Here is a 16,454-nt window from a genome sequence, read left to right on the forward strand (position 1 = left end):
GCGGGTTTGTATTTTCATTTTCCATTCAATGTAATTGTAGAATCCAGTGGGTTCTGGTAGTCTTTAGTAGTTGATTATAAGATTTGCATTTGAGGCCAAAAAGATTGGAGAAGTGGTTTACCCATACATCTCCGTTTTGGATAGATAGCTCTTCGTAATGTTGTTTGTTTTCCAATTTTCCCAGAAGTGGTTAGAGTCTATGTATTATTCAATTACATTGAGCTGATTTCTGACATGCTGTTGCTTTTTTTTCCCGTAGTGTATTTCTGTATTGTTTTAGTGATTCACCATAGTGAAGGCGTAGGCTCAGGTTTTCTGGGTCTCTATGTTTTTGGTTGGATAGGTTTCTGAATTTCTTTCTTAGGTTTTTGCATTCTTCATCAAACCATTTGTCACTGTTGTTACTTTTCTTCGGTTTTCTGTTAGAGATTTTTAGATTTGATAGGGAAGCTGAGAGGTCAAATATATAGTTTCGTTTTTCTACTGCCAAGTTTACACCTTCACCATTACAGTGGAACGTTTTGTCCAGGAAGTTGTCTAAAAGGGATTGAATTTGTTGTTGCCTAATTGTTTTTTGGTAGGTTTCGACACTACTTTCCTTCCATCTATAGCATTTCTTAATATTATTCAGTTCCTTTGGCTTTGATGCCTCATGATTGTGTATTGCTCTGTTCAAGTAGACTGTGATTTTGCTGTGGTCTGATAGGGGTGACAGTGGGCTGACTCTCTCTCTCTCTCTCTCTCTCTCTCTCTCTCTCTCTCTGTCTCTCTCTCTCTCTCTGTCTCACTCCCCCTCCTATCCTCAGACCCCCCCAGGAAGCGTGTGGACTCCCCCATGCTGAACCGCCATGGCAAGAGGAGACCGGAGAGGAACTCTATGGAGGTGCTGAGTGTCACAGACGGAGGCTCCCCCGTACCCGCCAGGAGGGCCATCGACATGACACAGCACGGACAGAGGTACACAAACACACAGGAACAGAGGTACACACACAACCACACCCACACACACACGCACACACACCATTTGACTATTAACCCCATGTTTCTCTATCCCATCCCATCACACCAGCACCCATCAACTTTGCATGGCACCTTCGAGACACCATTAGTCTCTTACCACCTCCACTCTTCTATATTTTGGATATTCTACCAGGGCAATCCATTCACCATTTGTCTTATGCTCTAGATTGACAAGATAATACAGTGTTCAGAGTGTAGTGGGGTTAGTGGTAAGACAGCAGACAACAGGGCTAGTTATGTCAGTGAGCAGTGTTGTGGTCTGACACACAAACATGCACACAAGCATGCTCGCACACACGCGCACACACACACACACACACACACACACTGACTGTGTATTCACGCTGTCTCCCGTCGCTGTGTAGTAAGACTGTGTTCAGTAAAAGCTTGGATATCACTGATACCAATCCCAAATGCAGCAAGGAAGAAAGGTATTCACTCCCCCTCACCCCCCTACCGTCACCCCATCACTATACCCCTACTCTCACCCCCTTACACCTAAGACACTTGGAAAGATGCAGTGGTACTTTTCTTACACACGCACGCTCATACACACACACACACACACACACACGCACGCACACCGACGCACAGTGGTGCTTTTCTCATACAATGCTTTCAATGATACAATAAGCCAGAACATATACAGAGTGTGAGAAAATGTAGAAGATGTTTTCATTTTCACTTGTTTCAGAAGAGCATTACATAGAAAATGTAATTGCACAATGTTGAGTGCAATATATATTTTAAAAAATGCAATTAACATCAGCACTCCAACCAAATATGTCCTAAATTTGGAGAGTTTAAACAGTTTCTGAATGTAGTTGGAACTGAGTACAGTACAGATCAAGGAAATGGATAACAGTGGATTTGATTTTGACTCGATTTGTGTGCTATATGCAGCACTCTCAGCCCACAGTTTGTTAGCTGAATAGTTATCAAACTTGTTACATTCTATCTCCAAACGGCTATCCCCCCGCTCTCCCACCCTGTCTCACCCATTTTCTTTGATGCAAAATAATTCATATAAAAAATACAGTATCTAAGCCAACTCTAAAACTACATCACCATCCAGAACAGTGTACTGTACAACCTCATCTTAGAAAGCAAGATCATTTGGTTTACCATGGCAATTATAGCCATTCCTGTGAATTTTTTCAGTTATACAGTGCCTTTGGAAACTATTCAGACCCCTTGACTTTTTCCACATTTTGTTACGTTACAGCCTAATTCTAAAATGGATTAAATCAAAAAACATCCTCAGCAATCTACACACAATACCCAATAATAACAAAGCGAAAACAGGTTATTAGAAATGTTTGCACATTTATTAAATATCAAAAACAGAAAAACTTATTTACATAACTATTCCGACCCTTTCTTATGAGAATCGAAATTGAGCTGAGGTGAATCCTGTTTCCATTGATTCCCCTGGAGATGTTTCAACAACTTGATTGGAGTCCACCTGTGGTAAATTCAATTGATTGGACATGATTTGGAAAGGCACACACCTGTCGATATAAGGTCCCACAGTTGACAGTGCATGTCAGAGCAGAAACCAAGCCATGAGGTCGAAGGAATTGTCCGTAGAGTTTCGAGACAGGATTGTGTAGAGGCACAGATCTGGGGAAGGGTACCAAAAAATATCTGCAGCATTGAAGGTCCCCAAGAACACAGTGGCCTCCATCATTCTTAAATGGAAGAAGTTTGGAACCACCAAGACTCTTGCTAGAGCTGGCCGCCCAGCCAATCCGAGCAATCGGGGGAGAAGGGCCTTGGTCAGGAAGGTGACCAAAGAACCGAATGGTCACTCTGTCAGAGCTCTAGAGTTCCTCTGTGGAGATGGAAGAACCTTCCAGAAGGACAACATTCTCTGCAGCACTCCACCAATCAGGCCTTTATGATAGAGTGGCCAGACGGAAGCCACTCCTCAGTAAAAGGCACATGACAGCCCGTTTGGAGTTTGCCAAAAGGCACCTAAAGACTCTCAGACCATAAGAAACAAGATACTCTGGTCTGATGAAACCAAGATTGAACTCTTTGGCCTGAATGCCAAGCGTCACTTCTGGAGGAAACCTGGCACGATTCCTACGGTGAAGCACGGTGGTGGCAGCATCATGCTGTGGGGATGTTTTTCAGCAGCAGGGACTGGAAGACTAGTCAAGATCGAGGCAAAAATGAACGGAGCAAAGTACAGAGAGATCCTTGATGAAAACCTCAGACTGGGGCGAAGGTTCACCTTCCAATGGGACAATGACCCTAAACACACAGCCAAGACATCGCAGGAGTGGCTTCGGGACAAGTCTCCTAATGTTCTTGAGTGGCTCAGCCAGAGCCCGGACTTGAACCCGATCGAACATCTCTGGAGAGACCTGAAAATAGCAGTGCAGCAACGCTCCCCATCCAACCTTACAGAGCTTGAGAGGATCTGCAGGGAAGAATGGGAGAAACTTCCCAAATACAGGTGTGCCAAGCTTGTAGCGTCATACCCAAGAAGACTCATTGCTGTAATCGCTGCCAAAGGTGCTTCAACAAAGTACTGAGTAAATTACTTTTATAAATGTGATATTTAATATTTTGTATTTAATAAATTAGCAAACATTTTGAATAACCTGTTTTTGCATTGTCATTATGGGGTATTGTGTGTTGATTTGAGATTTTCAGATATTCCAATTTTAGAATAAGGCTGTAACGTAACAAAATGTGGAATAGGTCAACGGTTCTGAATATTTTCCGACGGCACTGTAGGTTGTATTGTATGTTTGTTTGTTTATGATCTGCCTCCCTCAGCCTCGATCTCTGAATCATCTCTTTGAGTTTAACCTCATATACAAAACTAGTCTGCTTCCCAAATGGCACCCTATTCCCTATATACAGTTGAAGTCGGAAGTTTACATACACCTTAGCCAAATACATTTAAACTCTGTTTTTCAAAATTCCTGACATTTAATCCTAGTAAGAATTCCTTGTCTTAGGTCAGTTAGGATCACCACTTTATTTTAGGAATGTGAAATGTCAGAATAATAGTAGAGAGAATGATTTATTTCATATTTTATTTCTTTCATCACATTCCCAGTGGGTCAGAAGTTTACATACACTTAATTAGTATTTGGTAGCATTGCCTTTAAATTGTTTAACTTGGGTCAAACGTTTCGGGTAGCCTTCCACAAACTTCCCACAATAAGTTGGGTGAATTTTGGCCCATTCCTCCTGACAGAGCTGGTGTAACTGAGTCAGGTTTGTAGGCCTCCTTGCTCGCACACGCTTTTTCAGTTCTGCCCACAAATGTTCTATAGGATTGAGGTCAGGGCTTTGTGATGGCAACTCCAATACCTTGACTTTGTTGTCCTTAAGCCATTTTGCCACAACTTTGGAAGTATGCTTGTGGTCATTGTCCATTTGGAAGACTAATTTGCGACCAAGCTTTAACTTCCTGACTGATGTCTTGAGATGTTGCTTCAATATATCCTCAAGATGCCATCTATTTTGTGAAGTGCACCAGTCCCTCCTCCAGCAAAGCACCCCCACAGCATGATGCTGCCACTCCCGTGCTTCACGGTTGGGATGGTGTTCTTCACCTTGCAAGCAACCCCCTTTTTCCTCCAAACATAACGATGGTCATTATGGCCAAACAGTTCTATTTTTGTTTAATCAGACCAGAGGACATTTCTCCAAAAAGTATGATATTTGTTCCCATGTGCAGTTGCAAACTGTAGTCTGGCATTTTTATGGTGGTTTTGGAGCAGTGGCTTCTTCCTTGCTGAGCGGCCTTTCAGGGAATGTCGATACAGGACTTGTTTTACTGTGGATATAGATACTATTGTACCTGTTTCCTCCAGTATCTTAACAAGGTCCTTTGCTGTTGTTCTGGGATTGATTTGCACTTTTCGCACCAAAGTACGTTCATCTCTAGGAGACAGAACGCGTCTCCTTCCTGAGCGGTATGATGGCTGCATGGTCCCATGGTGTTTATACTTGCGTACTATTGTTTGTACAGATTAACGTGGTACCTTCAGGCGTTTGGAAATTGCTTCCAAGGCTGATTTATTTTTATTTTCCCATGATGTCAAGCAAAGAGGCACTGAGTTTGAAGGTAGGCCTTGAAATACATCCACAGGTACACCTCCAATTGACTCAAATGATGTCAATTAGCCTATCAGAAGCTTCTAAAGCCATGACATAATTTTCTGGAATTTTCCAAGCTGTTTAAAGGCACAGTCAAGGTAGTGTATGTAAACTTCTGACCCACTGGAATTGTGATACAGTGAATTATAAATGAATGTATTATAATGAATATTCTGTCTGTAAACAATTGTTGGAAAAATTACTTGTGTCATGCACAAAGTAGATGTCCTAACCGACTTGCCAAAACTATAGTTTGTTAACAAGAAATCTGTGGAGTGGTTGAAAAACAAGTTTTAATGACTCCAACCTACATACACATGTAAACTTCCGACTTCAACTGTACGTAGTGCACTAGTTTTTGACCGGAGCCCTATGGGCCCTGGTAAAAAGTAGTGTGGTAATGGAAAGAGGGGCCATTTTGGCTCAGACTTAGCCTCACTATAGCTTTTAATTGTGGATGCATAATGCCCTCATAAACATAGCAGAATAGATTCATTAATTCATAAACGATAGGTGGGCCTCCTTTGAAAGGGTGACCTTATAGGCCTTCTGTAGTCACATGAATCTCAATCTCAATAAGATCATCTGCTATACCACTTGGGTAATAACTAGAAAATAGAAAATAGATTATTATCTTAATGGGGACTTCCTGGTTTAGATAAAGGTTACTGAAGTCAAACACATCCAAAGTATACACACACACACACACACACACCATGCACATGCAGGCAACATTTTACACACTAAATATATTTTGTGCACGCATCGACGAAAGCAACACAGAGCCCTGCATAAGGGCCCCCGCTGATCCGGAGGACTGGGTGATCTCTCTCTCCGAGGCTGACATGAGTAAGGTTTTTAAACGGGTCAACACTCGTAAGGCCGTAGGGACAGATGGTTTTCCAGGGCGTGTCCACAAGCGTCTTCACTGACATTTTCAACCTCTCCTTGTCCCAGTCTGTAATCCCCACATGTTTCAAGCTGACTACCATCATTCCTGTTCCCAAAAACCGTTAAGGCATCCTGCCACAATCACTACCGCCCTGTAGCACTCACATCTATAATAATGAAGTGCTTTGAAAGGCTGGTCATGGCACACATCAACTCTATCATCCCAGACACCCTGGACCCACTCCAATTTGCATACCTTCCCAACAGATCCACAGACTACACAATCTCAATTGCAATCCACACTGCCTTCTCCCACCTAGAAAAGAGGAATACATATGTGAGTATGCTGTTCATCAACTACAGCTCATTGTTCAACACCATAGTGCCCTCCAAGCTCGTCACCAAGCTCGGGACCCTGGGACTGAACACCTCCCTCTGCAACTGGATCCTGGACTTCCTGATGGGCTGACTCCAGGTGGTAAGAGTAGGCAACAACACCTCCACCACGTTGACCCTCAACACGGTGGCCCCCCAGGGGTGTGTGCTTAGCCCACTCCTGTACTCCCTATTCACCCACGACTTTGTGGCAACGCACGACTCCAACTCTATCATTAAGTTTGCTGATGACACAACGCTGATAGGCTTGATCACCAACGTCGATGAGACAACCTACGGGGAGGAGGTCAGAGACCTGGCAGTGTGGTGCCAGGACAACAACCTCTCCCTCAACATCAGCAAGACCAAGGAGCTGATCGTGGACGACAGCAAACGGGTGTGTGCACATCCCAATCCACATCGACGGGGCCACATGGGGAGAGGGTCAAGAGCTTCAAGTTCCTCGGTGTCCACATCACTGAGGACTTAACATGGTCCTTCCACACCAGCACAGTCGTGAAGAAGGCACGCAATGGCCTCTTTTCCCTCAGGAGGCTGAAACGATTTGGCATGGCCCCTCAGACCCTTAGGAACTTTTACAGCTGCACCATCATGAGCATCCTGACTGGTTATATTTCATTCTGGTATTGCAACTGCACCGCCCTAGAGCCGGCGGTGGTGCGGACACCCAGCGCATCACTGGGGGTCTGAGAAAGGCCCGAAAAATTGCCAAAGACTCCATACACCAGAGACATCGACTGTTCTACATGCTCCCCTCCAGCAGGCGGTACAGGTGCATCAAGGCTTAGACCAACAGACTCCTAAATTGCTTCTATCTGTGGCCATAAGACTGTTAAATGGCTAACGACTACTGCTCCCCCTCAAACATACGCTGTTGCTAAAAGTATTATTGATTTGATGTAATTACTACCACTACGCTGCTGTTCATTGATTATTGATTGACATGAACACTACTATCTATCTATTTATCCTTCTTCTGGTCACTCATACTCCTGTTTACAGTGGGGGAAAAAAGTATTTAGTGAGCCACCAATTGTGCAAGTTCTCCCACTTAAAAAGATGAGAGAGGCCTGTAATTTTCATCATAGGTACACGTCAACTATGACGGACAAAATGAGAAAGAAAAATCCAGAAAATCACATTGTAGGATTTTTTATGAATTTATTTGCAAATTATGGTGGATGACACTGACACAGGTCAAACGTTTTCTGTAATTCTTCACAAGGTTTTCACACACTGTTGCTGGTATTTTGGCCCATTCCTCCATGCAGATCTCCTCTAGAGCAGTGATGTTTTGTGGCTGTCGCTGGGCAACATGGACTTTCAACTCACTCCAAAGATTTTCTATGGGGTTGAGATCTGGAGACTGGCTAGGCCACTCCAGGACCTTGAAATGCTTCTTACGAAGCCACTCCTTCGTTGCCCGGGCGGTGTGTTTGGGATCATTGTCATGCTGAAAGACCCAGCCACGTTTCATCTTCAATGCCCTTGCTGATGGAAGGAGGTTTTCACTCAAAATCTCACGATACATGGCCCCATTCATTCTTTCCTTTACACGCATCAGTCGTCCTGGTCCCTTTGCAGAAAAACAGCCCCAAAGCATGATGTTTCCACCCCCATGCTTCACAGTAGGTATGGTGTTCTTTGGATGCAACTCAGCATTCTTTTTCCTCCAAACACGACGAGTTGAGTTTTTACCAAAAAGTTATATTTTGGTTTCATCTGACCATATGACATTCTCCCAATCCTCTTCTGGATCATCCAAATGCACTCTAGCAAACTTCAGACGGGCCTGGACATGTACTGGCTTAAGCAGGGGGACACGTCTGACACTGCAGGATTTGAGTCCCTGGCGGCGTAGTGTGTTACTGATGGTAGGCTTTGTTACTTTGGTCCCAGCTCTCTGCAGGTCATTCACTAGGTCCCCTTGTGTGGTTCTGGGATTTTTGCTCACCGTTCTTGTGATCATTTTGACCCCACGGGGTGAGATCTTGCGTGGAGCCCCAGATCGAGGGAGATTATCAGTGGTCTTGTATGTCTTCCATTTCCTAATAATTGCTCCCACAGTTGATTTCTTCAAACCAAGCTGCTTACCTATTGCAGATTCAGTATTCCCAGCCTGGTGCAGGTCTACAATTTTGTTTCTGGTGTCCTTTGACAGCTCTTTGGTCTTGACCATAGTGGAGTTTGGAGTGTGACTTTTTGAGGTTGTGGACAGGTGTCTTTTATACTGATAACAAGTTCAAACAGGTGCCATTAATACAGGTAACAAGTGGAGGACAGAGGAGCCTCTTAAAGAAGAAGTTACAGGTCTGTGAGAGCCAGAAATCTTGCAGAGTCTGTAGGTGACCAAATACTTATTTTCCACCATAATTTGCAAATACATTCATAAAAAATCCTACAATGTGATTTTCTGGAGAAAAAAAATCTCAATTTGTCTGTCATAGTTGACGTGTACCTATGATGAAAATTACCGGCCTCTCTCATCTTTTTAAGTGGGAGAACTTGCACAATTGGTGGCTGACTAAATACTTTTTTCCCCCACTGTATATATTACCATTAATATATTGCCATAAGTATGTATATATTCCTGCTACCAGTCAATTTTCAGCCCTGTTTACATGTACAGTACCAGTCAAAGGTTTGGACACACCTACTCATTCAACGGTTTTTCTTTATTTTTACTATTTTCTACTTTGTAGAATAATAGTGAAGACATCAAAACTTTGAAATAACACAAATGGAATCATGTAATAACCAAAAAAGTGTTAAACAAATCAAAATATATTTCAGATTTTAGATTCTTCAAAGTAGCCACCCTTTGCCTTGATGACAGCTTTGCACACGCTTGGCATTTTCTCAACCAACTTCATGAGGTAGTCACCTGGAATGCATTTCAAATAACAGGTGTGCCTTGTTAAAAGTTAATTTGTGGAATGTATTTCCTTCTTAATGCGTTTGAGCCAATTAGTTGTGTTGTGACAAGGTAATGGTGGTATACAGAAGATAGCCCTATTTGGTAAAAGACCAAGTCCATATTATGGCAAGAACAGCTCAAATAAGCAAAGAGAAATGACAGTCCATCATTACTTTAAGACATGAAGGTCAGTCAATCCGGAAAATTTCAAGAACTTTGAAAGTTTCTTTAAGCGCAGTCGCAAAAACCATCAAGCGCTATGATGAAACTGGCATTCATGAGGACTGCCACAGGATAGGAAGACCCAGAGTTACCTTTGCTGCAGAGGATCTTCATTAGAGTTAACTGCACCTCAGATTGTAGCCCAAATAAATTATTCCCAGAGTTCAAGTAACAGACACAGCTCAACATCAACTGTTCAGAGGAGACTGCGTGAATCAGGCCTTCATGGCCGAATTGCTGCAAAGAAACCACTACTAAAGGACACCAATAAGAAGAAGAGACTTGCTGGGGTCAAGAAACACGAGCAATGGACATTAGACAGGTGGAAATCTGGAAGTCCAAATTTGAGATTTTTGGTGTCTTTGTGAGATGCAGAGTAGGTGAACGGATGATCTCCGCATGTGTGGTTCCCACCGTGGAGCATGGAGGAGGAGGTGTGAGGGAGTGGGGGTGCTTTGCTGGTGACACTGTCGGTGAGTTATTTAGAATTCAAGGCACACTTAGCTCAGCATATGTGGGAACTCATGAAGCTGGTTGAGAGAATGCCATGAGTGGGCAAAGCTGTCATCAAGGCAAAGGGTGCCTACTTTGAAGAACCTCAAATCAAACATCTATTTGGATTTGTTTAACACTTTTTTGGTTACTACATGATTCCATATGTGTTATTTCATAGTTTTGATGTCTTCACTATTATTGTACAATGTAGAAAATAATAAAACCACTTAAATGCGTTGGTGTGTCCAAACTTTTGACTGGTACTGTATATCCGCCTATCACGCCTACACTGGCACTCTTGCACACACACACACACACACTCACACACTTACACTTACATACACAAACTCACCACCACGCACACACACACCCACGACTTACGCTGCTGCCATACTCTTTACTATTATCATTATTATTTATCCTGCTACCAGTCACTTTCCCCTAATCCCTACCTACATGCATAACTGCAGCAACAGAGACATGACATGGCTGGCCGTATTAATTATGCAGTGTGGGGCTGTCTGTGGTGCTGTCTATAGATAATGCACTGTGTGGCCATTTTAACTACGTCATATGTTTACGTATGTTAGCTGTCAGTCGAAGTGAAACCGAAACTTAACTTGACGGTTAAGTTTAGGCATTAATTCCGAGTGGTTAAAACTCTCAAACTACCAACTGGGGTCCTTTTGACCCCAGAGGCATAATTTTGATCATAGCCCAAAGGTGGTTTATTAAATTCTTCTTAAATGTTACTTTGTCAATCAACTTGTTCTTAATAAATCTAAATAATTGTTTAGTGTTTGTGTATCAATATGGACTTTAAAACAATTCAAGCCCTTGGGGTCATTTTGACCCCAGCCAAAAACACCTAATTCTGCCTATAGTAATTTAATAGATATGAGCTTTATTTGAATCTAGATTTCTGTGGAGACATAATAACAAGTTATCCAGACCACCAGAGGGTGGAGGGGGGCCTGTATCAGTGATTTTGACCAGATAGACGGATCATCTGCACAGATATACAGTGGGGAAAAAAAGTATTTAGTCAGCCACCAATTGTGCAAGTTCTCCCACTTAAAAAGATGAGAGAGGCCTGTAATTTTCATCATAGGTACACGTCAACTATGACAGACAAGATGAGAAAAAAAAATCCAGAAAATCACATTGTAGGATTTTTAATGAATTTATTGGCATATGATGGTGGAAAATAAGTATTTGGTCAATAACAAAAGTTTCTCAATACTTTGTTATATACCCTTTGTTGGCAATGACACAGGTCAAACATTTTCTGTAAGTCTTCACAAGGTTTTCACACACTGTTGCTGGTATTTTGGCCCATTCCTCCATGCAGATCTCCTCTAGAGCAGTGATGTTTTGGGGCTGTCGCTGGGCAACACAGACTTTCAACTCCCTCCAAAGATTTTCTATGGGGTTGAGATCTGGAGACTGGCTAGGCCACTCCAGGACCTTGAAATGCTTCTTACGAAGCCACTCCTTCGTTGCCCGGGCGGTGTGTTTGGGATCATTGTCATGCTGAAAGACCCAGCCACGTTTCATCTTCAATGCCCTTGCTGATGGAAGGAGGGTTTCACTCAAAATCTCACGATACATGGCCCCATTCATTCTTTCCTTTACACAGATCAGTCGTCCTGGTCCCTTTGCAAAAAAACAGCCCCAAAGCATGATGTTTCCAACCCCATGCTTCACAGTAGGTATGGTGTTCTTTGGATGCAACTCAGCATTCTTTTTCCTCCAAACATGACGAGTTGAGTTTTTACCAAAAAGTTTTATTTTGGTTTCATCTGACCATATGACATTCTCCCAATCCTCTTCTGGATCATCCAAATGCACTTCAGACGGGCCTGGACATGTACTGGCTTAAGCAGGGGGACACGTCTCGCACTGCAGGATTTGAGTCCCTGGCGGCGTAGTGTGTTACTGATGGTTGGCTTTGTTACTTTGGTCCCAGCTCTCTGCAGGTCATTCACTAGGTCCCCCCGTGTGGTTCTGGGATTTTTGCTCACCGTTCTTGTGATCATTTTGACCCCACGGGGTGAGATCTTGCGTGGAGCCCCAGATCGAGGGAGATTATCAGTGGTCTTGTATGTCTTCCATTTCCTAATAATTGCTCCCACAGTTGATTTCTTCAAACCAAGCTGCTTACCTATTGCAGATTCAGTCTTCCCAGCCTGGTGCAGGTCTACAATTTTGATTTTGGTGTCCTTTGACAGCTATTTGGTCTTGGCCATTGTGAAGTTTGGAGTGTGACTGTTTGAGGTTGTGGACAGGTGTCTTTTATACTGATAACAAGTTCAAACAGGTGCCATTAATACAGGTAACGAGTGGAGGACAGAGGAGCCTCTTAAAGAAGAAGTTACAGGTCTGTGAGAGCCAGAAATCTTGCTTGTTTGTAGGTGACCAAATACTTATTTTCCACCATAATTTGCAAATAAATTCATTAAAAATCCTACAATGGGATTTTCTGGAAAAAAATTTCTCAATTTGTCTGTCATAGTTGACGTGTACCTATGATGAAAATTACAGGCCTCTCTCATCTTTTTAAGTGGGAGAACTTGCACAATTGGTGGCTGACTAAATACTTTTTTTCCCCACTGTACAGTAGCTCCCCATGTACTTGCCTAAGAATGTAATTGTCTATGCCACGTATTGTATGACTATGTACAAAACCAAAAAGATTACCTTATTTTTGTACATATAAAAATCTGCCAATAGTATACAAAGTCTGGCAATGGTATAAATACTTGATGCAACTGTAATACAGAACTATGATATGCTCTGAATCTACACAGAGAGCCTTATTGGTGTGTATTCTCAGAATAGTGGTTATTCTAGGGCAAATAAAAAAAATGTTTTATTTGAATCCAGGTTTCTCTGGAGACATAATATTAAGTTATGCATATCCTCAGAGGGTGGAGGGGGACCTGTATGAGTGATTTTGACCAGATAGACAGATCCCCTGCAGAGATGGAGCACCTTATGTACTCACCTATGGTTATAACTGGCTAGGTATGACCATGTACAACAACAACAAAAAAATACATATATGCTGAGTTGGAGTGAAAACAGCTCATTAAAGTCTGTCAGTCGTATGAATACTTGGTACAACTGTAATACAGAAACCAGCTACCTTCTAAATGTACACATAGTGCTATATTGGTGTGTATTCTCAGAAAAAAGTTATTCTACAGGAAATTGTATTTAAATTCCAGAATTCCTATAATATCCTCCAATACTCAGCGGCCAGTTTATTAGGTCCTTAACAAAAATGGTTAGTTCCTACAGACGTTGCCATGGTTTGCTATTTAAATGGGCAGACAGACCTCGAGGCATTCAGTTACTGTTCAATTGAACATTATAATCGGGAAATGAGTGACCTAAGAGACTTTTAGCGTGGTATGATCATCGGTGCCATGCGTGCCGGTTCCAGTATCTGAGAAACGTCCGGCCTCCTGGGCTTTTCACATATGACAGTGTCTAGGGTTTACCAAGAATGGTGCGACAAACAAAAAACCTCCAGTCAGTGGCAGTCCTGTGGGCGAAAACAGCTCGTTGATGAGAGAGGTCGAAGGAGAATGGTAAGAATCATGCAAGCTAACAGGCGGGCCACAAACAGGCAAATAACGGCGCTGTACAACAGTGGTGTGCAGAATGACATCTCAGAACGCACAACTCGACGGTCCTTGTCACGGATGGGCCATTGAAACAGATGACCACACCGGGTTCCAGTCCTATAAGCTAAAAACAAGAACAAGTGGCTCCAGAGGGCACGCGATAACCAACATTGGACAATTGAGGGGTGGAAAAATATTGCCTGGTCTGACGAATCCCTGTTCCTGTTGCGTCATGCTAATGGCAGAGTCAGGATTTGTCGTAAGCAGCATGATTCCATGGCCCCATCCTGCCTGGTGTCAATGGTACAGGCTGGTGGCAGTGGTGTAATGGTGTGGGGAATGTTTTCCTGGCACACATTAGGTCCCTTAATACCAATTGAGCAACGTTTGAATGCCACAGCGTATCTGAACATTTTTGCTGACTAGGTGCATCCCTTTATGGCCACAGAGGGGTCCGACCCAGTACTAGATGGGTGTACCTAATTAACTGGCCACTGAGTGTATGTGCAACTTGTTATGGTATTTGGGTTGCTGTAACATTTGGTTTTGAAGCATCCTGCCATAGGTCCTACCACTCCCATTGTTTCACTAGCGTTGCCTGTGTGGTACGTAAATAAAGAAAACAAAGACACATTTTTGGTCATTGTCTCTCAGGATGAATGGATGAATCACCTTTGTCAATAAAATAAGTATATTTTAAATTTGAGTGTACTGCCCCTTTAAATGGCAGTCGTTTTCACCACATAAAATGACACAATTAGTATTTACTTCAGAATTCTTAAATCTAAATTATCTTAAAATCAAATGATGTTAAATCCGTTTTTTAGTACTTATGTGGATTGTACATTGGAAAAAAGCTGCACATTATTAAGGGAAAAATTGATATTTTAGTTATACAGAAATGCTAATTAACTGTAATTTGGATAACATCTGTATTAGTTATTTTTTATTTCAGATAGCATTATATACACATGTCTAATAACGTATTGATAAGAAATAAGTTGATATTTTGCTATGATTGTTGCTTTTTCCAATAGTTTCTTCTTAATCCATGTATGAAAAATATGTTGGTAGTATGAGGTTAATAAGGTAAGGTTTAAAGTTTGGGTTAAAACTGAGGGGAAAAAACGAGTGCCTAGCACTGAGATTGAACCCGCTATCCTTGCAACAAATCTGCCCAATTAGCTGTTCGCTTTCCATACACCCACTTGTGTTGATATGCCTGTTAATGTTGACACACCTATGTTCCGGCAGCCATGTTGAGTTGCAGTTACCCCTGACTCCACTCTTGATTGATTTCAAACCCCATCCCCAAAGTTGATTTGATTTTAGATTTGACTCCTCTCCCTAGCCGTACATCCTTCTCCCTCTATGGCATGTATTACAGGGCTGAAGCTAAGCTGGGCTGTGTATGGGGAGAAGGATGTTGGTGAGAGAAGTCAGTGTGGGTTTCTGGTTTATCTATGCGTTGTGCTTTTTCTCATGTCCTTGATTGAACTTTTTGAAGTATTCTCTGCTGGGGGAGGTGTGTGTTTGTTAGTTTGTTAGTTTGTGCACAAACGTGTGTGTGTGTGTGTGTGTGTGTGTGTTTGTGTGTGTGTGTGTGTGAACGTAACCTTATCTCTCCCCGGCAGCAAACTTTTGTCGAAAGTTTTGAGAATCAGGAGAACTTTACATCAGAAGGTGTCAGAAAGAAGACTTTGGCTTTGAAACATATATTATGACAAGCCAATCTCGGATTGTACACTGATGGAAGGGAAAGATACGTATTTTGGAATGGAATGCATTTTAACTCACGCTACATAGACGAAACATGTAAACCCCAGTCACTGTCCAGCATTATGTCATTATGTCTAGTTTGGTTTCCCAAAATGGTAAAACTTTTTTTCTTTCTTTCTTTTTTATTGACAAATATTCTACCACACATAGGGGGCAAATGTTGTCATACAACGTCATAAGATGTACAGTGGCTTGCGAAAGTATTCACCCCCCTTGGCATTTTTCCTATTTTGTTGCCTTACAACATGGAATTAAAATTGATTTTTGGGGGGTTTGTATCATTTGATTTACACAACATGCCTACCACTTTGAAGATGCAAAAAGACATAAAGCTTGAGCGTGCATAACTATTCAGCCCCCCCAAAGTCAATATTTTGTAGAGCCACCTTTTGCAGCAATTACAGCTGCAAGTCTCTTGGGGTATGTCTCTATAAGCTTGGCACATCTAGCCACTGGGATTTTGTTTCACATCCCCACAGCATGATGCTGCCACCACCATGCTTCACTGTGGGGATGGTGTTCTCGGGGTGATGAGAGGTGTTGGGTTTGCGCCAGACATAGCGTTTTCCTTGATGGCCAAAAAGCTCAATTTTAGTCTAATCTGACCAGAGTACCTTCTTCCATTTGTTTGGGGAGTCTCCCACATGCCTTTTGGCGAACACCAAACGTGTTTGCTTATTTTCTTCTTTAAGCAATGGCTTTTTTCTGGCCACTCATCCGTAAAGCCCAGCTCTGTGGAGTGTACAGCTTAAAGTGGTCCTATGGACAGATACTCCAATCTCAGCTGTGGAGCTTTGCAGCTCCTTCAGGGTTATCTTTGGTATTTTTATTGCCTCTCTGATTAATGCCCTCCTTGCCTGGTCCGTGAGTTTTGGTGGGCGGCCCACTCTTGGCAGGTTTGGTGTGGTGCCATATTCTTTCCATTTTTAATAATGGATTTAATGGTGCTCCGTGGAATGTTCAAACTTTCTGATATT

At 42.4% G+C, this 16,454-nt stretch overlaps 1 protein-coding gene across 1 annotated transcript in view; it reads left to right on the top strand.

Moving 5' to 3' along the window:
• Window positions 1-16,454, top strand: part of brsk2a (BR serine/threonine kinase 2a) — a 616,067-nt gene that overhangs the window by 531,039 nt on the left and 68,574 nt on the right. The window contains exon 12 of the mRNA XM_045227105.1: window positions 807-957. Coding sequence (XP_045083040.1) covers window positions 807-957 — 151 coding nt within the window. The remainder of the gene's footprint in view (window positions 1-806; window positions 958-16,454) is intronic.

Source organism: Coregonus clupeaformis, chromosome 19, assembly GCF_020615455.1.
Source record: "Coregonus clupeaformis isolate EN_2021a chromosome 19, ASM2061545v1, whole genome shotgun sequence".
Lineage (NCBI taxonomy): Eukaryota > Metazoa > Chordata > Actinopteri > Salmoniformes > Salmonidae > Coregonus > Coregonus clupeaformis.